This window comes from Equus caballus, chromosome 18 (assembly GCF_041296265.1).
Source record: "Equus caballus isolate H_3958 breed thoroughbred chromosome 18, TB-T2T, whole genome shotgun sequence".
Lineage (NCBI taxonomy): Eukaryota > Metazoa > Chordata > Mammalia > Perissodactyla > Equidae > Equus > Equus caballus.
Window position 1 is genome coordinate 48,528,280 of NC_091701.1, and position 27,789 is coordinate 48,556,068.

The window sequence follows — 27,789 nt, forward strand, 5'->3', positions numbered from 1 at the left end:
ATCTCCTGATCCAGGAAAATCAAGTAAGGACAAGCTATTTTTTTCCAGAAGACAGAAAAACTACCATCATTTAAAATGACCTGGATCCACTTTTCAAGGCTGAAGATATCAGATTAATTGTACACATATACACACATGGTCAGAGTTAAGCACTGGGCTTAGAGTCATAAGATACCAAGTTCAAGGACCATGACAAGTTGCACTACCCCAGAAACTTCTTTTGACTTCTGTTTTTATCCATAAAACACTGATCAAAAACAACCTGTCCTCTCTACCTTACAGAATTGATGGGATGATTCAACGAAATATGCAAACATTGTAACTCTTAGGCATCGTGTCCCTGTAAGGCATTTTTAGTGCTACTAGATAAGGCAGGATTGCACACGCTTGGTCTTACTCCAACACTCTACACTTTAGCTCCCCTTTTTCCAGAAGGGGAAAAAAGGCAAAATGAAAAACTTTTGGAAGAATAATTAAATCATGGAAAAATAGAAGCTTTCTGGGTATGTATTGTATTTAAAAGACACTTAACAAGTCGTACATGAACTATGCCTTAATTTCAACCTTTAAAAAACTCCACAACTAAGACACCCCCTAGTTTAGATTCAGCTAAGCCCAGGGCAAAAAAACCAGTACACTAAATTTGACTATAGGCCTGAAGTAAGATCATACTTTAAAAAAGATATGACTTAATATCTGCTCATCAATCTATTTTATTCATGTTCCCTACCACCTGCCAGGATCAACTCAAATCAAAAGATCATTTATTTGATCCTTCTTGCCCAATAGAGACATTAGTAGGTGTTTAAAAGAATTTTTTTGGTTATTATTATCTATTAATTAATTTTTAATTCTGGCTGCCTTAGTGTATGGACCAAAGCTGTCTTTAAGGAAAATATATCTTACAGGGTATCTTGATGTAGCCATTAACTTTTCTCCTATTTCTTCAGGTAAACTAAGACACAAAGGTGTGTGCTCATTTTTTCTATAAAACCAGAATGAGCCTTTATCAAGAAACCATTAAGTTAACATAAAGAATTCTGAGATGGAATTTACAGTAGACATCCAAGTTGAATTGACCTTATTCCTCAGCTCGCCCTCACAATTGACCAGAAAACTTAGGTAAGAACTCAGCTGGCCATTGGATCTCATAAGATTTTAAAGGAAAGTGTGAAAGACAGAATATACAAGGAAACACACACACACACAAACACCTATATATACGTGTATGTGTATATCACTTTCCTTTAAAATATGTCTACATCTCTTTATATATGCACCACTTGGCAGAGCAATCAGAGCTTCCTTGCGAAATCAATGTGTACACTTCATGAATAATTAATAGGAAAAAAGCTTAATTTTTCTAATTATAAAGATACCTTTGTGTACACTTCATGTATAATTAATAGGAAAAAGAGCTTCATTTTTCTAATTATAAAGATATCTCTGTATCTTTACATTTATGACATTATTTATATATCAATAAAAGATACTGATTCTTTAGTCAGAATTCTAATCTCCCACTAAAACTCCCGTTACTCTTATTTAAGTAAAATAATTCATTTTGTAGTAATCTATATTATTGAGTTTCTAGGAACAAATTATTCTGATGGGTAAGTATATCTACCTCAAGTTCCCTCTTAGTCACACACTCCAGCATTATTGGGGAAGGACTTATTTTGAGTAAGTGATTAGTTTTTTAAAGGTAAAATATCATTTAAAGGGCTCAAGTCATTTCAAGCATGAGTTTTGATTTGAGTATTTTTGAAGAAAGTTTTATCATAACACATATTCCCCTAATATAATGTAATTATAATAGTTAACAACATAATCAATATAATGTCATGAGTAACATTAATACAATGTTAACTATTTTGGATTACTTAGGGTCATTCTTACGAATATCCAGGAATAGACTATGTTATAAAATCTTTATAAACTCAGAATTTGCTGAGGAGTGTGGAGCTACTCACCCTCATCCAAGGTAGAAAGAGCCCACACTTTTTCTCAGATGACAGTGTCTGTCTGCCTCTTTTAACTTTTCTGCCTCCTTTGCCTCGTCAGGAGGCCACCAGTCATTTCTTGCTCCTAACAGCTTGCCTGTATCTAGCAGGCTCCCCCATCTCCATGCAGCAATCTTTTGATTCTAAAAGTGGTAGAAAGAGCCACAGTCTCAAAGAGAAGTGGCTCTGCCACAACCCAGCTGCATGGCCCTGGACAAACCACTGAATTGCTTTAGGAATTTGTTACCTTGTCTACACAATGAAAGAACTGGCCTGAATGACTTTTAAGTCTATCCAACCTTTAGACTTTATGATGAATCTTGCTAAGGGCTGGGAAAACTAACATCTAAGTTTACTAGAACTCTGTCCAAAGAAAGACTAGAGAAACTCCGAGAAAGGATCTTGGAGGTTCCCATACTTGGTACATGGAATTTATAGAATCCTATTTTTTCTAATGTCATGGACTTTTAGGTCTTCTGGGTTCTCTGTTATATTTCCAGTAAGTGAGGTCCTGCTTTGGATAAACTGTGTCCAGGTAAATGAGACAGAATTACACTAAGAGCTTCTTAAAAAAGAAATTAAATATGACTCCTAAACAAACTTCTTTCGCATAAAAGATGAGACTTCAAGAAGAAATTTTCAAAAATCCACAGAGTAAATTATTCCTTTATGAAAATTTTTGTTTCTAAATGCATTTTCATTTGATATACCAACAAAATGACACTACATACTAAAAAATGATTTACCTATAACCACATCATGACCATCAACCAAGCCGGCAGAGAAGAGCTCCTGAGAAACGCCATCCGCCGTGTCTGTCCAAATGGGAAATGAATATGTATTAGTAACCATAAAATAAAAATCAACAGTCCAGTACAATGTAAAATATATATTTTTCATTTACGAAAATCATCCACATGTGTTTTAATTCAACAATTCAGATTCTATCAGAAACAATGTAAAATACATTTTGCCATGTACTTTTTGCATCTTGCTACTTATTCAAAAGCAGTTACACAAAATTATTGTTTCATTTGTGGTGAACCAAGAAACTTTTGCCCTTTGGCTACTGTCTGAATTAATCCTCAAATGCACCTCTAGAAGTTATCTCGTAACTGGTCCCTATGATCCTACCTTTCTTTCTTGCCAAGGTTAATTCCAGCCATCATCAATCCTTTTCTACCATTAATAGCTACTGAGTCAGAATTTATGGCAAAGGTTGAATAGGAGCATTTGATACAACCTAATAAAAAACCTAATATTTGGTACAAACAGCCTAAGAGCTTGTTGGACTATTAAGATGAGCTATTTAAATTTATGCTATTAAGAAACTCCTTTAACATGACATTGATCATTTGATAGCAACAGATTCATTCTCTTTGAAAATGTAGTTGAATAAAAGAATGCAGTTTCTCAATGATAAGTGACAGGAATTAGCAATCTCATAAAGATGGGACTGAACAGGCCATAGCAAGTGAATATAGCTGAAATTACTTAATTGAAAAGTTATGAATGAACATGATAATAATGTGAAGTCTGTTTGAAGACTTTGTAAAGAGAAATTGATAAACTGCAATGTGATCAAAAGAACCATTATGAACCCCTAGGTTTTCACAAGGAACATGACATGGTCCCCATGGCCTTCTGATATTCTCAAAACCATTCAGAACTGTAGCTAGATAAGAAGAAACTGGCTCAGCAGATGGAGGTTTGACTTAAGTTTTCTTCCAAAGTCAGGGAGCACCTGCAAGTATAGCTGCTGAATCAAACAAGCATCTAAACTGAACTGCAGTTTGCTCTGCCAAAGGCCGCCCCTCAACACAATCTGAGTATCCTTGCTTAATCTATGTTTCAGATGTGGTGACTCTGTAAGTGAGCTCAAGTGTGTGTGTGCATGTGGGCATGTAGCTGGAGGGACAATTACCTTTCAATATTCTTTGGCTTTAAAGAGCTTAGCCTGGCGTTTGATATAGTAGTTACTAAATAAATGGTAGCTGTGGTAATGATACAGCAGATCATTTGAAATGCATCTTACATTCTTGTGTACTCGCTTTCTCCCTTTCATACATGGCCCAGTTTCCCAAATCTCCAATAAAAATTTGAGAGCCATGTATGTTCTTTGTACTTCCAGAGAAATTGTGGTATTCTATCATTTTACTCATTCCATTCCATAATGAATGAGATAGAATAAAATGAAGAAAATGGAAAAGAAATACATAGGAATCGTACTACACTATGAAATTCCATATAAGGTGGGCTTATCTTGGGCCTTGTCCTTACTGCTAGAAGTAGAAGTAAAAAAAACACCTTACAAAATTCTCTTAGAGATAAAATGATCCCCTAGCATGGAATGTAGGGTAACGTAATGAAAGGCTCTCCTGTGAATGTGATTTGGCTTTATGAAGTCAGCTAGAGCTTTCAGTCTCACAATCTCCATCTTCCTGGAGGCCAGCAGAAACTTCAGGAAATGATACTTATTGAATTAAAGTGTCTACTAGGGCACACAGTAGGCAGTCATTACATTTGTATTGATTGATCATCTGTTAAAGCATGTGAATATGTTTCCAGCATCTCTAAAGTATCAATACTTGAGTAAGGAGCTACGATCACAGAATGTAGTTGAAAATGGAATAATCAAACAAAGCCATATTGAGGGCTAGCACTAAAACAGAAGCAAAACAAATGACATCCCCAAATAGTCAAAGTGTACAGCATCTCCTACTATTTTCAGGACTCGGAGGTGCCAGATGAGTCATATTAAAACAGCAAACAGTCATGCTGGCTCACCAAAAATGGAAATATTCCATGTGTGTGTGTGTGTGTCATTAAGCAGTTATTTTGTATGCACATAAGTAATGTATCAGTGATAGTTCAGAACAGAAATGTGAAGGTAATTGGTAGTTTATTTTTCGTTAAGTTGCTTAACATTCCTGATGTGTAAACAGTTAAATAATCAATATACTCAGGTCTCCAGAGAATACAGCAACATAATAAGCAGAAAGGGCTTGCCCTCCAATGAGGACAGAGAATATTTGATATGTTTATGTTATATACTCTAGCCATATATACATATTTACGTGTAAATACAGCACAGACATAGTACACATGTTGTGTGCATGCACAGTGTAGTGCAGACAAGGTCTGAAATGCAGGTAGCATCTGTAATCTCAGAGGTACAGCGATAAATCCATGGTGTTTCTGTTATGGACCTGTGCTTGCTGTCCAGGAAGGCCAGCTATCATCAGGCAGCACCATGGTTTCTGTCTGGGCAACAAAAGCAGAGATTCTTAATCTAACCATAGCAAACGAGCCTGCCACAGCCAGCACAAAGGACCAGGTAATGCTAATAGCGCTGTCTAATACCCCCAAAGCCTTCAACTCAGAAATTCATTTCTTTCGTTATCTCTTGAAATTAAAATTGATTTTTATTGCCATTGTCAATTTTAAATAATCAGATGAAAAGAAACAACCTTAAAATAAGAATCTGTTCTTTTACTTACTGCACTTGAAACATTTATTATATAATTACTAGGTTTCATCACAGTATTGGTCGGTCAATATTTTTGTATTATGAAAAAATAGATAGCTTTTTGATGACAGTAACTAACTGGCGCTGTACAGGTTCACAGACCAACTCTAAATTGTCAAAGATGGATGTTCCCAGAAAGAAAGATCAGTTAGCAAATTCATTAGGGGCTCTATTTACATTTATTTTGTAAAAGGTACTTCATATGTTAGTTTAATTCAAATATGCTGGCAATCATTAAATCTTTGTGCTTACAGGGGACTAGAGATCAGGGCCAGTGAATCTATGACCACATATGGCCCAGGAACATGCTTTGTTTGGTTGGCAATGTTTTTTTAAAAACTGAACCTGAATGTTTTTAGACAGAACTTTCTAGTTTCCTGAGGTCCCCACCATTCACTTTGGCTCCTGTAAGCATTTGAGTTTGTGGCTTCTTACAGATGATAACATCCGGGAGGTCAAAGCAGTTAAGTGAACAGATATCAAGCTAGAACTTTTCGGATTTTCAAAATTTTAACAAAAACTATTTAATCAAATTAAAATTTATGTGGAGCTCCAATACATAAAATAATGACAGTGTCATTAGCTTACATATATTAATATATCCAAATGTATGAGACTGATGTATTTTAGAAAGATACTCAATATAGACATCGAGGCTGTCATCATGTACATAAGAATCTGAGACCAGAGGTCAGGGAAAAGAGTCAGTCTTACCATTAGCATCTGATTTTCACTGCTCTAGGTTGTTCTGGTTATAAACTAAATAGTGGAAATAACTTTTGTTTAATAACCAGTCTTGTGCTTTCCAAAGCCTATTTATATATGTTATTTATCCATTAACTAACCAAAATTACTCAAGATTCTCCTGCATACCAGACACTTGTCAGGTGCTAGAGATACCCAGAAGTAAGCCATGGTTCTATGGCTTCCAGGCATCCAGGAGCTGAAAGAAAAACCAATCTTGCCTTTAAGCTGTTGTAATAGCAATTATTTAAAATACTAAAATTTTATTCAGCTGCAAGACTGGCATTGTGCCGACCAAGCTTACCAGTGGTGCCTGCAGCAAACAGAGGCCACAGATACTCCTAAACACAGGCTTCATGTAACCTGAACTGAGGTCACAGAGGTGAAGTATGCTACCATTTGTATATCACTGTTTGTTGCTCAGCCCTCATTAGCACTGCTGTATGCTTGTCAGTACGCTCATCAGAAGGTCCTTCAGGCCCTGCATCACCATGCCAGTACCTCTTCTCATAGTTGAGCTGATATATTTCATGTCTATGTGCATATTATATATTGTGCAGCACGTGTCACTGGGATTCACATAGTCAGCAGTGATTCAGTTTAGATACCCACAATTACTGCAAATCCTTCCTTTCTTCCTTCCCCCCCCCTCCTTCCTTTGTTTTTAGAGAAAGCACTTTGAATAGCAAATTATAACCACATGCTTGTGATCAATTTCTGAAATGTTCTTTGTAGCAATAAAATAATAATTTCAATTAAAACTTACCTCTTCCTGGAGTAAACTCAAATCGTATGTCATTAAGCTCCTTTCTGGAGTTTCTGAAACACATAACATACAGCACATTAAAATCTAATGAAGCAGAGTTTAATCAAACTAAATGTATTCCAATTTTTATAAGATGCTACTAACATGTAGATAACATTTTACAGCTTCAGGTTACATCCAAATACTTCCTCAACTGGAAGAGAGAGTTAGGACAATAATAAAGGGAGATATTTGTTTAATTAATTGAATTTACCTTATCTAAACATGCTTATATCATAAAATTCCAAAAATAAAATGTTCACTTTTCTAAAATCTACACTAAATCAGTAACCTTAAATATAACTTCCAAATTAAAATTTTCAGAAGCTTTTAGTCTAGAATAAATAATACTCAACATATTTTTCACATTTTTCCTGGGAAAACAGTATTTTATCAAATTAGTTTTAAATGTGAAACAGGGAAGATAGTTTTAGCAATGAAGTTCCTGACAGCACCATACATTAAATCATGCAACAAAACGCCAGCATAAGGTGTACATATTGTAGTTAAAAGTTTTACCTAAATACAGAGGGACCTCTAAATGTTATTAAATTACCCATTGGATATATAGAACTTTATTTACGTAAATATAAAATGCTTACATAAAACTGCAATACATACATATACTATGTATATTTCAATCAAAAAGTTAAACAACACTGGGGAAACATGGAACAAATAAATATCTAAGATATGAGTTTTCCATTTATATTAACTTCAAGAAATGATAATAAGAGCAATGAACTATAATTAGAATAGTTTTAAATTCTCATAAGAACGTTAAAATATTATGAGTAACTCTCAACAGATGCTAAAGTTAATAAAAACACCTTAAGAAACTGCAGTAGGAAATATGAAATAGCAATTTCTGTAAGCACTCAACTATTTGCTCAGCCACTGAGGGTGTCCTAGACAGAGACAGAGATGGCCTGAATACCTTTCCCTGAACATCCTCCTTCTAGAGCCAGGAGAGTCTGATCAAATCCCATTCGCTACTCCAGTTTGGTACTCTAAAACTCCAAGTAATATCTCCTGGTCTCTATGGACAGTGTCCAAATCATGCATACACCAGTCTCTGGGCCCTTTTTTGTCTGTAGCCTGATCTTGGTTCTTTATGTCCTACCACACTAAGTGCAAGGAGGCCCAGCAAGATGACAAAGGCATGATACTGACAGCAAGCCCTTCTCCCCAGTGCCTAGAGAAGCTGGCACAAGTCTAACACCTTTCCACAAGCAGAGAAGTAAAAGGTCAAGAACTCAGGAGACACCCAAGCCCAGGTCACAGACCTAATAAGAGCCTTGAACCACTATGCATCTCACTTCAGGTGTCCCCACCTTGACTTTATCACTATTCCTCTCAGAGTTAGAATGTGTGTAGGGAGCATCAGCCATTCCTACAGCTGTTTTTCTTTTAGGCCCTTCTGAGACTCTGAAAATTATAAACTCTCATTCTAAAAAAGTACACATATGGGGGCTGGCCCCGTGGCCGAGTGGTTAAGTTCGTGCACTCCGCTGCAGGCGGCCCAGTGTTTCGTTAGTTCGGATCCTGGGCGCGGACATGGCGCTACTCATCAGACCACGCTGAGGCGGCATCCCACATGCCACAACTAGAAGAACCCACAACGAAGAACACACAACTATGTACCGGGGGGCTTTGGGGAGAAAAAGGAAAAAATAAAATCTTTAAAAAAAAAAAAAAGTACACATATGACCAACACATGAAATTGCAGACAACTGGAGAGGGCTCAGAGATCATCGTGGTCCCCAGACTAAGCACGATCAATGTGTGCAGTGGAAAGACTGTTTGCATGTTGGATTGTTTAAACAGTCTAAACTTTCTTAATAAACTACCAAAGTCACCACACATTTACATAGTGCCTTCATATGTATCAACAGTTATCAAACTTTTTGGTCTTAGGACCCCTTTACATTCTTTTTTTTTTTTGAGGAAGATTAGCCCTGAGCTAACTGCCACCAATCCTCTTTCTGCTGAAGAAGGCTGGCCCTGAGCTAACATCTGTGCCCATCTTCCTCTCCTTTATACATGGGACGCCTACAACAGCATGGCTTGCCAAGCGGTGCCATGTCTGTACCCGGGATCCGAATCGGCGAACCCTGGGCATGTGCACTTAACCACTGCGCCACCAGGCCAGCTCCCCCTTTACATTATTAAAAAGTATTAAGGACCCCTATGGAACTTTTGTTTATGTTATTTATTAAATATCTGTCAATATTTACTGTAGTGGAAATTAAAACTGATAAATTTAAAAATATTTATTAACTTATTTGAAAATGATAATAATTAACCCATTACATTAATGTAAAAAAAATTTTTTAATGAAAAATTACTTTCCAAAAGGAAAATCAGTGAAAAGAGCGCATTGTTTTCTATTTTTGTACACCTCTGTGATGTCTGGCTTAAGATATCTGAATTTTTATATTTGCTTCTGTCTTCAGTCTGTTGCAACATCATACATCATGTAGCCAGTTGTTGGAAAATTCCACCATACATATGTGAAAGAATGAGAGTAAAAAAGGCAAATAATTTCTTAATATTATTATCAAAATAGTTTTGACCTCACAGCCTTCCTGAAAAGGTCTCAAGGACCCCCAGGGGTAACAGGACCACACTTTGAGAAACACTGACATCAAATCTCATTTGAGGGGCCGGTCCCGTCCATGGCCAAGTGGTTAAGTTCACGCACTCCGCTTCGGTGGCCCAGGGTTTCGCTGGTTCGGATCCTGGGCACGGACACGGCACCATTCATCAGGCCACGCTGAGGTGGCGTCCCACATGCCATAACTAGAAGGACTCACAACTAAAATATACAACCGTGTCCTGGGGGGATTTGGGGATAAAAAGCAGAAAAAGAAAATCTCATTTGACCCGAAAAACAACCTTTGAGATATACAAAGTAGGTACTACTTGTTTTCCATTTTTCATGTGAGTACATTCAAGGCTTTTCCAAGTTTATAAATTTAATGAGTGGCAGAGTGAGGACTGAGAATTGTACGTTGGAAATACCTAAAACAAATAGAAATGCTCAATTCCTTTCACTTTCGAGAGAAAACATTTCCCAAGGTTTTGCATGTTACCATAAAAAGATCAGCAAGCATTCATTTATTTAATAGCCTTGGTTTTGTGTGCTGTACATCAGTAAAGGATGAATTAGAACTAAAACAATCCAATGAGAAAAAGCGATCACTAGGAAAGCAAGTGTTTATAATGTATTTAATAATGAAATGAGAGGAGGGGAGAATTTGATTTGATGCTAATTCATCAGTCCTCTTCCTTTCTTTCCTTTGATCAGTCTTGTCTAAATCAGTTTGTTCTACAAAGGCCATGAGAAGAGACATATGAGAACCGTACCCAAAATATCATCATGCACATCCTGATTCTTTTCACATTAATGCCACAAAAGTAATACCCAAAAGCCACAATCTCTATCTACATCAGCTGGGGCTCAAGTTATGCAGGTTGCCTAGTCAAGTCATTCTTTTATGACTCTGAACCTATAACACCCACCTTTGAAAAGATCACAGTGATTGATTATGAATAGTAGACCTGTCCCATCAGGATGAAATATAGTTGGAAAAATGCCTAATTGGATCTAACTACTGAAGGTCATCCTTTTATAAAGAATTAATCTTTTCAGACTCATACTTAACACCTTTAATTGAAAGTACATTTACTTTAATTGATACGGCACAGGATACTCTTAATTTCAGGGAAGCTGAAAATAGGGATGATTTAAGGCCAGAAACTAAGTCTGTGCAACTTTACAGAGGAAACATTTAAAACTTGAGAGTTAACAGCTTCAAGACGAAGGCTACCTTTGATAACCTTTATTAAAAACCCTTTTTTAATCCATTAAAAAAAAACCTCTTAAATTTGGTAAGGCATAACACCTTATTTCTCATTGTATGTGTATATTGCATAAAAAATGCAAATGCCTACGGGACTCAGGCAGGAAATTTATTTTTTAAAAGAGATGATAAAATCACATGGTTTAAAAATCAAAAGGTAAGACAGGGTACTGTATTCTCTAAAAACCAGCCCTCCCACTCCTGTCACTCAACTACCTGATTCGTCTCATAGTGGCGATCGTTGCTATAGGCTATTTGTGCCTCCTTCCTGAGATGTTTTATGCATATTCTAGCAAATAGACATATAGAGTTTCTTCCAGCCTGTTTAATACAAATGGTAGCATACTACCCATTGTTCAGCACCTTCTTTTATTATTTTTTTTAACAAAATACACCTTGAAATTTCTCCATATTGGCTCAAAGAGAGCTTTCTCATTCTTTTTTTATGGCTACATAGGATTCTGTTGTATGCTCTTTCCTCTTTTTAGCCAGTTGCCATTCTGTAAACAGATTGTTTCCAGTCTTGCACTATTATAAACAATGCTTCAATGAATAACCTTATTCTCATGTCCTATTGCAAGTATATGAGTATAAAAATAAATTTCTAGAAGGAAATTGCTCGGGCAAAGTACATATATGCATTTGCAATTTGATAAATATTGTCAAATTCTCCTTCATTTAAGTTGTACCAATTTATGCTCTCACAAGCAATTTGTAAGCATCACGGCAGGAACTTTAAATGAGTAAAGCAGGAAGTGTATTAAAAAAAACCAGGGAGATGGGGTGACTTTGCCAGCTGGAAAGCTTCCCATTTAAAGGGGGAAACCACTACTCAGCACCAGCTGGTTAGGCCAGGCAGGAATTCAGGCTCAATGTTGCTAAATATTCAGATTTTTCAGAGAAGCTGGAAATTTGAAATTTTCAGTACCAACAAACATTTTCTTTTTGCTACGTCCATTCAAAGTGAGAAGTTCGGAATACAGATTGGCATGCGTAAGGTTTTTCTTCTTACTCTTTTAATTCATCTGCAGGGGACAATAGTGAACACTCAAATGAGGCAGCTGGCTAAGAGGGTGGTGACGACAAACACATGAGTGAACACGTAACTCTTCCTGATGGCAGAGATACAGAAGGCCCAAGCAGCTGAAATATATATTCTACAGGATGTAGCATCTTTCTGAATCTCTTAATATACCATGTCAGGACAATCTGACAGAGTTATTGCTCCTGGAGCGCTTCAAAGCCAAAATGCCGGCTCAGGACTACTCATATTTTTCAGCTTCACCTCAATGGCTCTTAGCGCACGCCAACAAATGCATGGAGGCACAGGCACGCTAAGAACAGATGTTGTTAAAAGGCTTAGAAATCCAAAGAGCACTCATTGTCAAAGGACATCATAAACTGTAAGCGTCACTGGCACTGCATACCCTCCACCACAGCAATGCTCTGGAGTGAGGGTGAAAGTCAACCATTTTCCAAAGCTCTGAGGTTGAAGGATGCAGTCAGGGTAATGCCACCCAGGGTCCCTGTGAGGGCAGCAGGTTTCCCAGGGATCCAGTGGTAGCCCCTCCCTCCTAAGCAGCAGAGGATTTCTTAGCCAACAGCCTTCTTCTTCTTTTGAGATTCCAGGTCAGGATGAAGCTGTGGGTATTGAAGGAAGTCCAGAAAGATCCCCACACACCCCTGGACTCCTGGAATGTCTCCCCCTACTGGGAGCAGGATGGGAACCTTTCAAATAGGATGGGCCAGGAATCAGTGAGGACATCATTTTTAGTTCAGCTTGCTCCTTTTCTACTCTTGGCACTGAACTGAAGTCCTTTCCTTCAGGTTTAAGAGGAGAAATGGACTACAGCTCCCCCTGAGCTAGCTGGGCATTTCCTGCCACACCCAGAGGCAGCCTGGTGCAGAATGAGGAGATACTGTGAGCTGCGGAGAGAGAGGACTACATTCAAATCCACTCACTACTTGTTTGGCCTCTGTAATCTGTTTCCTCAACTGTGATACAGGGAAAATAATAATTAACAGCATTAACTATCTGCCAGTATGTGCCTGGTGCTTCACATATGTTATCTCATTCCACCCTCAAAACAACCCTTGAAGAACGGACAACTATTACTCCTCATTTTACAGAGGAGTAAAGCTGAGGCTTAGAAAGGGTAAAAGATATAGCCAAAATCGTGTGCCTGAATAGGAGGCCTGAGCTAAATCTAGAACCTAATAAATGCCACCCATTTTCTTCCCCAGTACACACCCTACCTGAGGCACTCTGGGCCCTGCCCTGAGTCTCACATGCTCCTAACCCGTCTTCTCCACGTTCAAGCTCACAGTCCACACAGGAGCCAGTCAACTTGTTACCTGCAAACCTGATCATGCCACCCCCTTGCTGAAAAACTCCATTTTCTTCCCTTTATTCTTAATAAAAAAAAATTCAAAATCCTTAGCATGACCCCTCCAAGACCTGCTCTGGTTATCTCCCCACCCTTGTCTCTCCTGCTCTTTCCCTGCCCACTGACAAGAGATTTTCACATATTGAGGTATATGGGCTACTATTCAGGTTCAAAACTTATTTGGCTTGAACTCAAAAGCCTACCTTATGGCCTATCAAACATACATTGTACATCTGCTTAACCACTGAAGTAAAGAATGCACTCTCTTAAGAATGCACACTTCCCCTCCTATGCCATATTGGTAACGCCCAGATTAGTCCCTTTCCTGACATCAGGGTCATGTTGACCTGCTAATTTGCAACTGAATACCTCCTGGAAATTTTGATGAAAATGTATCCTGGGTGTGTTTAATGTATGTTCTTGTTCTAAAAAGATATAAGACTCTACCAACCCATGCTTCTCTGGAACGCCTTCTAAGGCCTTCCTGGGTTATAATCCTCACTCTGGCTCATAACAAACTCACACCAATTTTGATTTATAGGTTGGTTACAGATTATTTGCATTGGCATTTCTTGGCGTAGTTGTAGCAGGATTTCATAGAAACCCACTGGAGACCACCTGGAATCTACAGTGAACTGACATTCGGTACCAATAGGGGCCCATTGAGCCCCCCTGGATCACTGAATTCTTCAAGTGACCCCGGTGAGTTCTCCTGAAATCCAGACCTCCTTATTTTAAGTCAAGGGTCCAGAGTTTATATGAGCCGTTTCAAACCTTAAGACTAGGTGTCTTAAAGGGGTACTGGCACATACCCTAGGGAAGAGGAGCCTAGGAGGGGATTCCCAGGAAAGAGAAACCTAGGGGGAATTTCCTAGACCAGGGGGGCCTAGAGGGAACTTTGGAGGGAAAGGGGCAGGCTGACCTTTTTAATTTGGCTTTAAATTAGAAAGAATTGTGCTTATAAACTCTGAACAAACTGCTTGATAGAGAAACGAGAGACTGAATGCGTTCAGCTCTGAAGAAGAGGGACATTGCTCCTCCTGGACGAAAGGCATTCTCAGGTGACTGAGAACCTCAGCAGGAGCGTTGGAAGATCAAATGCCTCACGATGTGTAGCGGTCCCATAGGGAACTCCAGTATCATTCATGTTAATTAATTGAAGGCTCGTTCCGGGAAGTTCATATGAGGGTTGGTCACCCCAGCTCCAAGCCCCTGTAGTAGTTTTAGGCTGCTGGCAGGAGAAACCAAGGCACATTAAGAGAGTGTTTATGACTTTTCTTTAGGGAGTAACACACACAAGCAGTGCCCTTCTGACCCACTACAGTGTCCTTAGGAATTGTTCAGACTTTATAGCAAAAGAAAACTAAAAGAAGTGGGAAATTGAGCTCCTAAAAGCCTGACCAGTTCCCGAATTGGCAGCCTCCCCTCTGAACTCTGGAGGGCTTCATGTTGAAACTTGCAAGTGCTTAACAAAATAAGGATAGCTGTAAATGGCTGGCAAGATAACCCAGGATAATTTGAAATTTGAGTGGCCACTGTAGGGCTCTTTTTTTAAGAGCCAGGTAACAGAAATTTTTAAAGACGTGAGCTTGCCAACTTCCAACACAATTGCTGAAACTAAAGGTTCTGGAAGCTGCAAATATTCATAAAGAACAGCAAAAAAAAAAAAAAAAAAAATTCCCCAAGCTTGTTTCATGTCCTGAGGGCTTGGCTTAATAATCATCACTTTGGAGGTCCCAAGATATGGTAAGACAAAATGCAGTTGTACCCCATTTTGCGGTCAGAGATAGTCAGACATAAATGTGGGTTGCAACCCATTCGCTGCTAAGGGTCCTTAACCAAACTGCTGCCAGCCTCAGAGGAATTACATTGGCCATTAGAAGGAATGTTCTGATGAGATAAAATCATTTAAAATCTGCACTTAAAAAGCAAAAACTTTAACATTCCAAAATAATCTTATTGAAAGTTTAAGCTAATAGAAAATTCAGTTATAAATAGTACTTGAAAGAATATATTAGGCCATTAGACACTCCTGCAATCTACCCTCTGTGTCAATGAAACTCTGAGAGATTTTCTGGGAAACTGCTATGCTAAAGATTACTGGAACTGTTCAATACCACCAGGTAGTTACTGTTGTCCTGGCCAAAACCTGACAAGGTATTCAAAAGGATTTAGCAACTTAGATCAGAAATTTGGCCAAAGTGGAAGCTGATATTCAGAGCCTAATAGGAATTTTCTTTTCAGGCCTTTTTCCCTAGGTTAAAATAAAACTAAGCACCCAGGGACTGGCCCAGCAGCGCAGCAGTTAAGTTCGCACGTTCCGCTTCTGTGGCCCAGGGTTCACAGGTTTGGATCCCAGGTATGGACATGGCACCGATTGGCAAGCCACCTGTGGTAGGTGTCCCACATATAAAAGTAGAGAAAAGTGGGCACAGATGTTAGCTCAGGGCCAGGCTTCCTCAACAAAAAGAGGAGGATTGGTGGCAGATGTTAGCTTAGAGCTAATCTTCCCAGAAAAAAAAAAAATCAAAAGCAAAACAAAACTAAGCACCCAGAGGGAAAAAAGGAAGTTAGGGTGATGCAGTTGGACAGTTAGAACAACTGTCTTCAACTTAAAAACCCCTGTAAGACTGGGAAAACAGTTCTAGAGGCAGTTCAGATTCCACACAGTTCCTTTATCTCAAAAAGGATTATGGCCTCGCCTCTTTGGGAACTGTTATCTAGCTCATCACCAATTCCTAAAACTGAAGGGGAAAAAAGGGAAAAGGCCAGAAAAATGGCCATACGAGCAACCTTGCCAAAAATCTAGCATCTTGAGTAACTTCTCCACAAATATTGGTAAAAAAGCTTAAAACAAAATTTGGATTCATAACTACAGAGCTTTGTATTACTGTACTGATTCATGGCAGTAATTTTAAAAACAATAGCTGTGGAGACTCTGTGTATGTGTGTCTATATGTATGTTATATACATGTGATATTTTACTTCCAGGTGGTATGGCCAAAATTAAGACCTTGCTTAATTGGCTTAAAGTCAGTGCTTTCATAAATTCTAAATGTAATAGAAATTAACCCAAATGTCTTTCAAGTTAACATGAAATAAATTAATCTTTGGTAAATGAAAGCCTGTTTAAGTTTGTTGGTTTGACTGAAATAGGCATGTCCTTAGAGTTGTCAGTATTTGGATATGATGCAGACATGTAGCCTGGGTTTACTAGTCAAATAAGCTCTTGTTATCCCTGTTACAAATTCGTCAGCAAAATAATAGCTTTAAATGATAGCTAATTTTGTCTAATGTCCCATGAAGTTTTCGTGGGTAATCTGAACATAATTGTTGGAAACAATTTAGATAGATGAAAATGGGTAAGAGTTTGTGGCTACAATAATTATGTTTTCTGGTCTGTATGCTTGAAAAAAACAGCTTCCAAATTCTTTTTGGTAACTTAAAATTTTAGAGTTTTGGTAAATTAAGTTAAATGATAAAAATTTGTTGAGTATATAGATCATTTTCAAGTAAGATAACATAGTGAAACATTATTGCTAAACATATCTAAGTTTATCTACTTCTAGCTTATTACAGTGAAACTAAAAGGTCTTTGGGTCTATGAGTAAACATGCCTTATGTTTTATTATTGTGAAGTAGCATGTTTCTAGAAATTATGAAAAGAGTTTAGAATGCTGATCTAAAACACAGTTCATAATTGCTTACCTTTTTAGTTTTTTCTAGAGTCCGTAAGGGTTAAAAATTCCAACTAGTATATGTAATTAAAGCTACTAGAGAGGCTGGCCCCATGGCCAAGTGGTGAGGTTTGCTGCTCCGCTTCGGTGGCCCAGGGTTTCGCCAGTTCAGATCCTGGGTGTGGACATGGCACCACTCATCAGGCCATGCTGAGGTGGCATCCCACATGCCACAACTAGAAGGACCCACAACTAAAAGTATACAACTATCTACTGGGGGGATTTGGGGAGAAAAAGTAAAAACCAAAAAAAAAAGATTGGCAAGTTGTTAGCTCAGGTACCAATCTTTAAAAACAAAAAAAGCCACTAGAAATCAAGGAAGAAAACAACTTTGTATTCAAGGGAAGTAAAATATATGCTTTCAGAAAAGGTATAAAGAATGGAAGTACTTTTGTTTGTTGGGTTAAGAAAGATAAGTTTGTCCTAAAATACTAGAAGGAAAGCAAGCAAGCATGGGACAAATTCTGAATGTAAAAAGAAAGCTATAGAAGGTTTGTGAAAGAGAGATTTTGAAAGGAGCTTCATGCCTGGTCAAGTTGGCTAAGATTAAAGTAAGCAAAGTTTGTTCATATATTTCCCCATCTACTTGCATAGGCCATCCTATTATTATCTCCAAGGGAGACAGGTGATGTTTACCAAAAGGATGGAGATCTAAGATTAAGGAGCACTAGCAGAAGAGCTTTTGGCCATGAGAGAGTAAATGCTTCTGAAAGCTTTGCCAATTGAGTTTTGATTGTGCCATTAGTTCTTTCCACCAATCCTTTCGTCCAGGAGGAGCAATGTCCCTCTTCTTCAGAGCTGAACGCATTCAGCTCCAAAGGGACAACTGAGCTAACACCTGTTGCCAATCTCCCTCTCTTTAACACCAGATGGGCTAGCTATAGTTGTCCCTTTGGAGCTAGAGGATGTTACATCACATACAGAAGCCCTTAACCATAGTCAAGCAGGAATAGCCTTATTAGATACTGAAATGTCTTTCATGAGAAAGGCTGTCCTTCAAAATAAAATGGCTTTAGATTTTCTTACAGCATCCCAAGGTGGTATGTATATCTCATTCAAACTGAATGATGTGTTTTTATATCTGATGAGTCTTCCAATGTATCATCTCTGCTAAAGCACATGGAAAAAAAAAGCAGGTGAATGGCTTAAGTGATCCTATACCTGGTCTTGATTTGTTTAGTTGGCTCCCTTCCAGTATTGGCTTCCATTTGCTACCTGGATTGCAATTCCTATTTCTGATACTCCTTGGAGTTCTTGTTATTAGTCATAACATTCAAACTAATTACCATTTCTCAGTGTTGTACGACTGGCACGCAAGCTAGAGTAATGATTGTTCAGCAACTTGAGACAGCCGATTGATCTTACAACCCTGGATGAGTCCCTTTTTCTTATTAAGGCTATGCCTAAGAGTTCATTTTTAAGCTAATCATTTCAAGTAGTGGATTACTGTTCTATAATTGCTATAAACAACGTAACTATAGGAAGTCATGTAAAAGCACATGTGCAACGTTTGTGTGATCATCTAAAAATAACTGACAAATTACATAACCTATAAAATGCTTCCCCTGTTAATATATACCTCTATGCTTGTCCACTATATCTAAGTATTTCCCTTCAAAATGGATAAGTGGGGGGGTTGGCCCCGTGGCCGAGTGGTTAAGTTCGCGCGCTCCGCTGCATGCGGCCCAGTGTTTCGTCGGTTCGAATCCTGGGCGCGGACATGGCACTGCTCGTCAGACCACGCTGAGGCAGCGTCCCACATGCCACAACTAGAGGAACCCACAACGAAGAATACACAACTATGTACCGGGGGGCTTTGGGGAGAAAAAGGAAAAAATAAAATCTTTAAAAAAAAAAAAAAAAAAAATGGATAAGTGGGAAAATCAATGAAATAGAAGCCAAGCACTGAGGGACATGATGGACCCAGGGCAGGGAGCAACAACCCTGGCATTGAGGGACAATATTTTGATGAGCAATGCTTTCTAACAAAAGATTATTGATCAAAAGGGGAAATGATCAGAGATTTTCACATATTGAGGTATACGGAATAACTATTCGGGCTCAAAACTTATTTGGCTTGACCTAAAAAGCCTGATTTATAGCCTATCAAATATACATTGTACATCTGCTTAACCATTAAAATAAAGAATGCACTCTCTTAAGAATGCACACTTCCCCTCCTACATCCTATTGGTAATGCCCAGATTAGTCCCTTTCCTGACATCAGGGTCATGTTGACCTGCTAATTTGCAACTGAATACCTCCTGGAAATTTTGATGAAAATGTATTCTGGGTGTGTTTAATGTACGCTCTTGTTTGAAAAAGATATAAGACTGTACTGAAACCCATGCTTCTCTGGAATGCCTCCTAAGGTCTTCCTGGGTTATAATCCTCACTCTGGCTCATAATAAACTCACCCCAATTTTGATTTATAGGTTGGTTATGGATTATTTGCATCAACACGACCATGTTGCATCTCCTGGCCTGCTCTCATTTCCCAGATGTGGCTTTGCAACGAACAGTGTGAGTGGAGTGGGAAGGTTGAAAAAAAAAATCCACTGAATGGAGTGAGTTCAAGAGACAGTAGCAGGAAAGGAATTAAAGTCAGAGGTGATTCTTTTGAGGAGTCTGGTTATAAGGGGATGGAGAGAAACAGCTCTAATGGGAGGCAGGATAAAGAGAGGGCTTTTTTAAAATGGGAGAAAAGAAACATTTGTGTGCTGGTGGGGCATTTCCAGTAAAGAGGGAGATAGATGATGAGGAAGGAAGCAGAGAATTGCTTCTGGAAGCTGCAGCATCTTGGGGTAGCCAGCTTCTCCCCCTGCTTGGAAATTTCCTGTCTCTCACTCTCCCTTCACCTGACTGACTCCAAACATGCTCTGGAGCCTGGTTGTGTCTTTTTGGGGAGACCAGGAAAGAAGAGCGAGGGTGGCCAGACGAGGGTTAACTCTTTTCCAATTTGCTCTCCTCGCCTCCAGTTCTGTGTTTGGTACTTCACATTTTGCATAAATGTGTTCATATGGTTATTACTTTAATGTCTGTCTCATCCACTTCAGACAATAAGTTCCAAAAGAGCAAAGACCCTTATGGCGCCTTGTTTACTGTTCTCCCCTCAGCAGCCAGCACAGTGCCCAGGGAGCACATAGATAGTGTTTGCTGAATGAATGAATACATGAATACATGAATGAGTGAAGAGTTTACAAGCCTGGCTTCTGTGAAGTGCCTCTCCCTTGGCCTCTGTGACACTACCAGCCCAGTTCCCTAGCTGCCCATCTCTGTGTGCCCCAAACACTCCTCTATCTCTGTCTGCCTGTGCCCTCACTGTTAATGTTCTATCTCTGACCATCTTCTCATTCTCTCCCTGGATGATTAATTCCAAATGCTTACCTTAAACCCAGGTACTGCTCCAGAGCTGCAAACCCATCATCCAATTGCCTATTCCAGGCAATGCACAAACAAACAGCAGGAAATGCAGCATATCCAAAACGGAATGCATCACTTTTCCTCTCAAATTCACTTGTCTTTCTATGCTCCCTATGGTAGCAAATGGTGGTGACAGCCTCCTACCACAAGCTTTGGGGCTATACCTCCTTAAGATCTCTCAAATCATCCATTTGTCGAAAACTCCACTACTACTGACGAAGAGCAGGTCACCATCATCTGCCATAGATGAGAATAAATGAGTTACCAAATGAAGGCTATTTTACCCACACTCATGGACATGATGCATATACACACAGAGAATGCTGTTGCTAAAGATGTACAGCCAAAGGAAAAAGGGCCACACAAGGTTGAGGGAGCTATTTACTCAGGTGCAATCCTTGGCAGATGAATGCGTAGCCCAGGAAGAAAATTGCTGTACTTAATGAGACGTGAAAAATGATGCCAACGTAACGATAAGTTGAAACACACCTACAACAGAAGGCCAGAAACAAAAGAACCAGAAAGAGAAAAAAGCAGCTGCCTGTGGCCAGCCCAATGGCTGCTCCGACGGAATGTTTACGTTCATCCCAGGCTTCCCCAGAGCAGAGTCTTTAAGTGAGCTAGCCAGGCTGCCTTTCTTAAGAACTGGTGACTCTCACTTGGAGACTGATCATCTGAGCTCAACTGCAGTTCAGCCACTCAACAGCAAGGACATTCAGCAAGCACTTCACCTGTGTAACCTTCAGTTTCTTCTGCAGGAAAAGGGGAATGCTTCCCGTGAAACGAGCTGTGTGAAAACACGGTGGGGACTCCCTCATATTGCTATCAGGCATTGTGATGTCTTGTCTTTTGAGGCGCACAGAAGAAGGAGGGGGAAAGTCATGGTTCCAGTCCTTAATGAGTTTATAGTCTTCCCAGAGAATGACAGCTGACATATGTAAAACTACCGAGAGAACCTCTAGGTAAATAAGTGCTTAAAAGATAGTAGTAGAGAAGGAAATAGTAGGCTCATTCAGAGAAAGGAGCATTTTCCCTCTCATGGCTCTCACTCTATCCATCCTTAAGACTCCTGTCAAATTAATCTTCCTCTGAGGCAAAGGTCCAATCACAGAATCATATAATTTTACAATTGCAAGGGGCCCTAGAGGTCACCTAAGCCATTTCTCTCACTCCTCCGGTGAAGAAACAGAAGCCAAAGAGATTAAGCGGCTTGCTTAAGATTACACAGCTGGTTAATTCACTCAACACTCGATAAATACTTATTGATCACCTACTCAGTGCCAGACCTATCCTAGGAGCCAGTAATGGTAGAAATGACACCCAACAAATCTGGGACTGAGACTTCTGGATGGCTGCTTTTTATTCTTGATTGGGGGTTCTCAAACTGCAGGCAGGGTGAGCAGAGGTGCAAGCTCTAAAGGAAGTATTTTCCCCCCAGTTACACTCCTACCGCTAGTTAAGAATTACTGAGTGCAATGAGAGATGTTACAGATGAAATGTGTTTCACATATGATTGATGTGGTGGCAGAAGTAAAGGTGGAGAGCCACTGCTGCACCCATCAGCACTGTACCCGTAAGCCGTGCCTGGAATCGAAGCTCTCCTAAATGTGTGTATCTCTATACACCAGGAGCCACACGCTCCAGGAGTGTGAGAATAATCACTGAGTCATATACCTCCCCCTCCCCCCAAGCCTTGGCCTTGCATTTGACTTGTCTCAAAAGAGCCTTTTGGATCAGTGAGTCCCCTAAAAAGTGAAAATGAAAATCCCTTTCAGCATTATACCTCCAGACGCCCAGAAATGTGCCTATGGCCTATAAAGTGTATGTTGGTAGCATCCAGAATTCTAGTCTACACCAAGCCATGCAGCATCACACAGCCCACAGTCAATGTCAAATAGATCAGGAAGTCATACCATTGCCTTTAACAAAAAAACACGAGCAGTGACTGACATACATACACATGAGTACGCACTTGCGCACACACACAGCAACATGGCAAATAAGGTATCTTGCTTCAAATAAGGTATCCTGACATATTTTAAAGAATTTGACCTTACAAACTGGTTGTCTGCAGGTTTTTCTGCAACGAGAACCTCAGGCTAAGGACTCTGACACATTCCACTGGCTATCGAGCAGCCTGAAAGACCCTTTTAGATTTGCAGCCTGTAGGGAGCAAACAGCCCGATGCTTATGACTTCACAGAGCTGACACCTAAACTTGAGTTGCCTGTGCAGAGCCTTGCATACAGAGATTCCTTATGCTCCATACAATGCTGACACCTACGAATAAATCACATGCAAAAATATAAAAAAATACCATCTACCAAAAATAGTTTTCATCTGGAAATAACCCAAACTGAGTTGTTCTTTAACAGAAACCTCTTGAAAATCTCCATGCCTGCAAAGCAGAGGGCGCAGCTGTTTCCTCTCCTGGACCCTACCCATCCCACCTAAACAAACATGTCTGATTCTGTTTTCTCCAGTACGTACTTTAGAAAATCATGAAAAACATTGCAACATACAGGAAAGCACAAAGAGAAATAAAACCAGTACACATGTATCTACCATCCAGAACTTCTAAAATGGTAACATTTTGTCATATTTATTTCAGCGCCTAATACATAAAATTTTAATAATATTTTACCTACACAGAATAAAATAGATTGTGTTACATCCCAGCTGTGGTAAATCAGGAATGAATAGATTATTGTGTAAGGGCTCTGCTTCCTGTCAAGATTATGGCACTATATTTTCATGGGTAGCAGTCCTTTTCAGCATTCAGAACGTCCGGTGAATATATTTATTGAACCGATTTTTACCTACAGGGCAAAAGGGAAATGGAGTGACAACACAAAAACTAGGCTCATGTGTACAGCTGGTAGGCGCAGAAACATAGCCTAGGCAAAGCCCACGTGTTTTACTAGCAGGAAAAAATATTACGCACACTTATTAGTTAGGGGTTTTTGTGTGTGGCTCTTGACTAAAATCTGCTGATGTAAGTTAGAAGCAGCCTTTATTAACATTTATGCCCGAAAGTTTGCAGTGTGGAGGTTTCTGCAGAAAACCCAAACTCCTCAATGTTTCCGTGATGGATACCTCTCTTCAACGCATCAGTCTCCGAATTAACATGTGAGTCCATTATACTAAAAACGTAAAGGCACCTCTAAGACGTGGCTTCAGTAAGTGTCCTTTTGGGCTCTAGACATCACGTCACGGTAGGCGTATTTATGCAGCTCAATACAGTATCCAGGGAGGTTGGTGGTGTTACACATATTTGCAGCATTCCAGGATGGGTAAATTTTCAAGATAATGGAAATCTAGGTAGATTTCAAGGCGCAAACCGTTACAAACTCTAATTATTATGGGCAATTATAATCTTCCTTGCCAGCTATTTATTTGGTTTGTTTAATTCTTGCAAAAAGGATGGTAAGTAGTTTCAAAATTAAACCAGAACATAACTGAACATTTGATTATTAAAAATAACAGAAATTAGTTAAAAGGAACAGAGAAGGAGATATTACACGTATTTGAGATGCCAGTTACTCCAACTGAGCACTAAATTTAGCTTTATTTGCTAGCAGCTGAGGCAAAAAGGGGAAAATACTGCATGATACAGTTCTTTCTTTATCAAAAAAAAGAAACTTGCAAGGCAGATTTTTTTCCTTGGCATTAATACCAAGGAGGAAATTTTTATGGAAGCCCTTTTGTAAGGGACACTGAGTAATGCCTTCACCTCTATGTTGTAAAAGATAGAAACTTTTTTTCATATAAATGTCTTCAACTATGCAGTGCGGAAGATGGGAATTTTTTTCTCCCATGTGCTGAAGGCACAATATTAAATTTTACCTGAGTGATGGCATTTCTGCTGGGAGCTGAAATAATACAGCCGAGGTACATTGTTTCCTGATGATTTACCTCAAGAGAGGGAGCTCAGGGAACCTGGAGAAACGAATGGCCTATACAGACTGCTTCTTGATGCCCCAAAAGTGTCTTTGCCCAGCGCTGCACCAGCAATTTCATGACTGAACTCTCTGACAAGTTTTTGTAGCAGTCTCATGGTCTGCGTGTTGATTAAACATGGATCTTCCACTTTGGCTAAGACATATGTGGGAAGGAGGTAACATTCCATTGTGAACGTGCAGGAGACTGACTGACATTATGTGCTCCCCAGGAAAGCAGGCTCACGAACTGCTAAGGGAGGCGGCTGCAGGGTGTCTGGACATCAGAAGGAAGCTGTGTCTGGCCAAGAACTCGGACACATGCTCAGCTGAACTTGAAACGTTGTTGCTTTAGAACGAGAAAGGATAAATTTTTGCCTGAAAGTTTGAAAGAACATACGCTGCTCATCAAGGAGGTGAGCCCAAGGAGCATTTTGGTACAGCTGCAATAATCTAAGGTGAGCAGATAACAACAAAATTCTTTAAACTTTCACTAGGTGATCGCAAAGGTAGCAAGAACCATGCTTTAACTTTCCTATTCTTGTAATTTTCCTATTAATTTATTTGTGTAATCAAGTCCAGGGAAAGCTATACTAAAGATTAGCAAACTTAAAGGGAAAATGATCACTTTCAACTAGGTTTATTTTATTTTATTTTTTTAAAGATTGGCACTTGGGCTAACAACTGTTGCCAATCTTTTTTTTTTTTCTGCTTTATCTCCCCAAACACCCCCTGTACACAGCTGTATATCTTAGTTGCACGTCCTTCCAGCTGTGGGATGTGGGACGCCACCTCAACGTGGCCCGACAAGCGATGCCATGTCCGCGCCCAGGATCCAAAGCCTGGGCCACCGCAGTGGAGCACGCGAACTTAACCACTCGGCCACGGAGCTGGCCCCTCAACTAGGTTTAAAATACCCACCCAACAAAGAAGAAAAACTATGAAGGACTAATGAATAAGTGCTAATAGCACTGTACTCTAGGTTAGAAATGTAAGCAGAATCCTTCCCTGGCTTTTCCACAGGTGGTGTCTTAAGACAACTAAATTTAATGATAAATGAGACTGAGTAAGTATTTTCCCTTTTGATCCATTTCAGAGAAACGGCCTAGAAGTAAATGTATTTACAGTCTAGTACGGATGACCCTTTGGCAAAGACATCATAAATCCTCAAGTTGGCCTTTTCTGAAATTACTTCAGCAAATGGCTACTTACAAAATACACAGTTGCACAGAAAATAACCTTACTAGGCATTTGATAGGTTGTTGATGGGCATCAGAAGGAATGTGCATATATTAGAGCACCTGAGGCCACACTCGTCAGGAGGCTGGATTACGGCAAGACTTTTATTTACAATAATGTAAAAACAACAAAAATTTTAAAATCCCCAATCTCTCTCCAGCCCCTCCCACAAACCCCTCCCAAAAAGCTTCCACTTGTTTTTGAGCTTGGAGTTACGTGGTTCTCCAATTACTGACACTAACTGGGTTGAAAAGACACGAAGAGCAGGACAGGCACCTGCGAGCAGAGTGTGGCAGCTTCCTTTGGGTTAACATATCCCAGAAAGGCAGCAGGATGCGAAGGAGTTCATTATTTGCATGATATGATTTAAAGTGAGGGCTAACACCTGAAAATGTTTCTGGGTATTTTTACAGAATTGATTTTCTTTTTAAATCTGAAGACTGTCACAGTGAGAGAAGAAATCTGAAGTTCAGTCTTATCTGCTTCCCATAGAACCCCACCACTGATCTGAATGCACAACTCTCCCTATTACTGTAAAGTGGCCCTTAAAATGCAACCACTGTATGATGCCCTCCTCCTTCTCATCTGATCCCAGCAAATCTCTAAAAGTCAGCATTTATACCCTTAGCAAACACTGAATTTGTTCTTGGGCTCTGGAGCACTAAATTACGCCACTCATTATTACAATGTTTTGGGAAGAAACCATCCCTTCCAACAGTCCCAGATAATGTAAATAAAACAGCATGGATCAGTTGGCCTAGAAATCAAACCATCTTAAGTTGGAAAATTCCAAGTATCCGCAGTTTGACAAAATTGGAAAGATGCTTGGCTTAACCATGAAGCTTACTCTGCAATGGTGCACTTCCATCATGAAGGGCACACGTGAGGACAAGACTCAAAAGCAGACTAGTGTAACCTATAATCTTATTCCAAATGCTCAAAACAATTGTTGGCCTGTGTTCAAACACATGCTGTATGACTGTCAAATAAGGAAGTTGAGTTTCATGTGTGAGTAATGGAATCCATATTTTAAAGCCATAACTCAAATTTTGATGATTTTGAAAAACATGCTTGAGAATATTTAATAAGTAACTCCCACGTTCGTAACTGCACCAGAAAGGACTTACCAAGACTGCACAGACTGCACATTTTTCTTATCTAGGAATCACTAATTAAAAAGATATACCCAACAATTTCCTTCATGATGGGTCTTTCAGTGACTGACCTTTATACTCAGTCTGCTGATCTCTGACAAATTTTTAAGACTAACTTAGCTTTCTAGATCTCTTGACTTAAGTAAAAATTCAATAAAGGAGGTCATACTGGATAAATAAGAGTTCTCGCTCTACAGAAATATTGAATCAGTGCATCTCGCAAACTACTTGCTATTTGCTTCTTTAGTGTAAATTGATAGATGTGCTTTTCATAAAAGAAGTACAAAAAACAGTGCTGCCAGACTAGGGAGGGGGAAGAGGTTCAGAAGGAAAAGTCAGGGAGCCCTTTCCAAAATGGTTAACCGTAGAGCATTTCTCTGTTGGTTTGAAGCAAAATAAAATAACCATTGATTATTTATCAAATTTAACTTAAGAGAATTAGTTGATTAAAACATAAGCAAGCTACTAACTATCCATAAGAAAGATAACAAGATGGTAAATGTGAACAATTACAAGTATTTTAAGTAAATACATAGAATTTGAAAGATGGGCCAGAGAGCTATGATGCTGTTGTGTCTCTCCCCAGAGTGCCTAGCACAGGGTCTGGGACATAAGGAAGCTCTCAATAAATATTCAAGAAATCAAATTGAATCAAGCTCTGTGCTATTCCTCCTTACTTGCTGCATGACATTATATTAAATGTACGCACCCTTGACAAAACACCTAGGTATACAGGTAACCAACCCTCAAATAACCCCCAAAAAAGAGTTTCTGGGCTGAGGGCATTGAAGTTGCTACACGGGCCAGGGCAGATATCACAGTAGGAATGAATCTGGGAAGGTAAATGGGATCTGTTACAATGAAGAGCTTCCTGGCCATGAAACTATTCCTCACGAGCAGTGAGCCAACAGTCGACATCTGGGGTAGCAGGCTCAACCTGGACAAGACTCACATTAAATATAAGC

General features: G+C 39.3%; 1 protein-coding gene across 5 annotated transcripts in view; it reads right to left on the reverse strand.

Moving 5' to 3' along the window:
* STK39 (serine/threonine kinase 39) overlaps positions 1–27,789 on the reverse strand; it is a 277,088-nt gene that overhangs the window by 47,769 nt on the left and 201,530 nt on the right. For all 5 annotated transcript variants that reach the window (XM_023623086.2, XM_023623085.2, XM_070241166.1 and 2 more), the window contains exons 15-16: positions 7,043–7,095; positions 2,750–2,818 (exon numbers count right to left, since the gene is read on the reverse strand). In XM_023623086.2, coding sequence (XP_023478854.2) covers positions 2,750–2,818; positions 7,043–7,095 — 122 coding nt within the window. The remainder of the gene's footprint in view (positions 1–2,749; positions 2,819–7,042; positions 7,096–27,789) is intronic.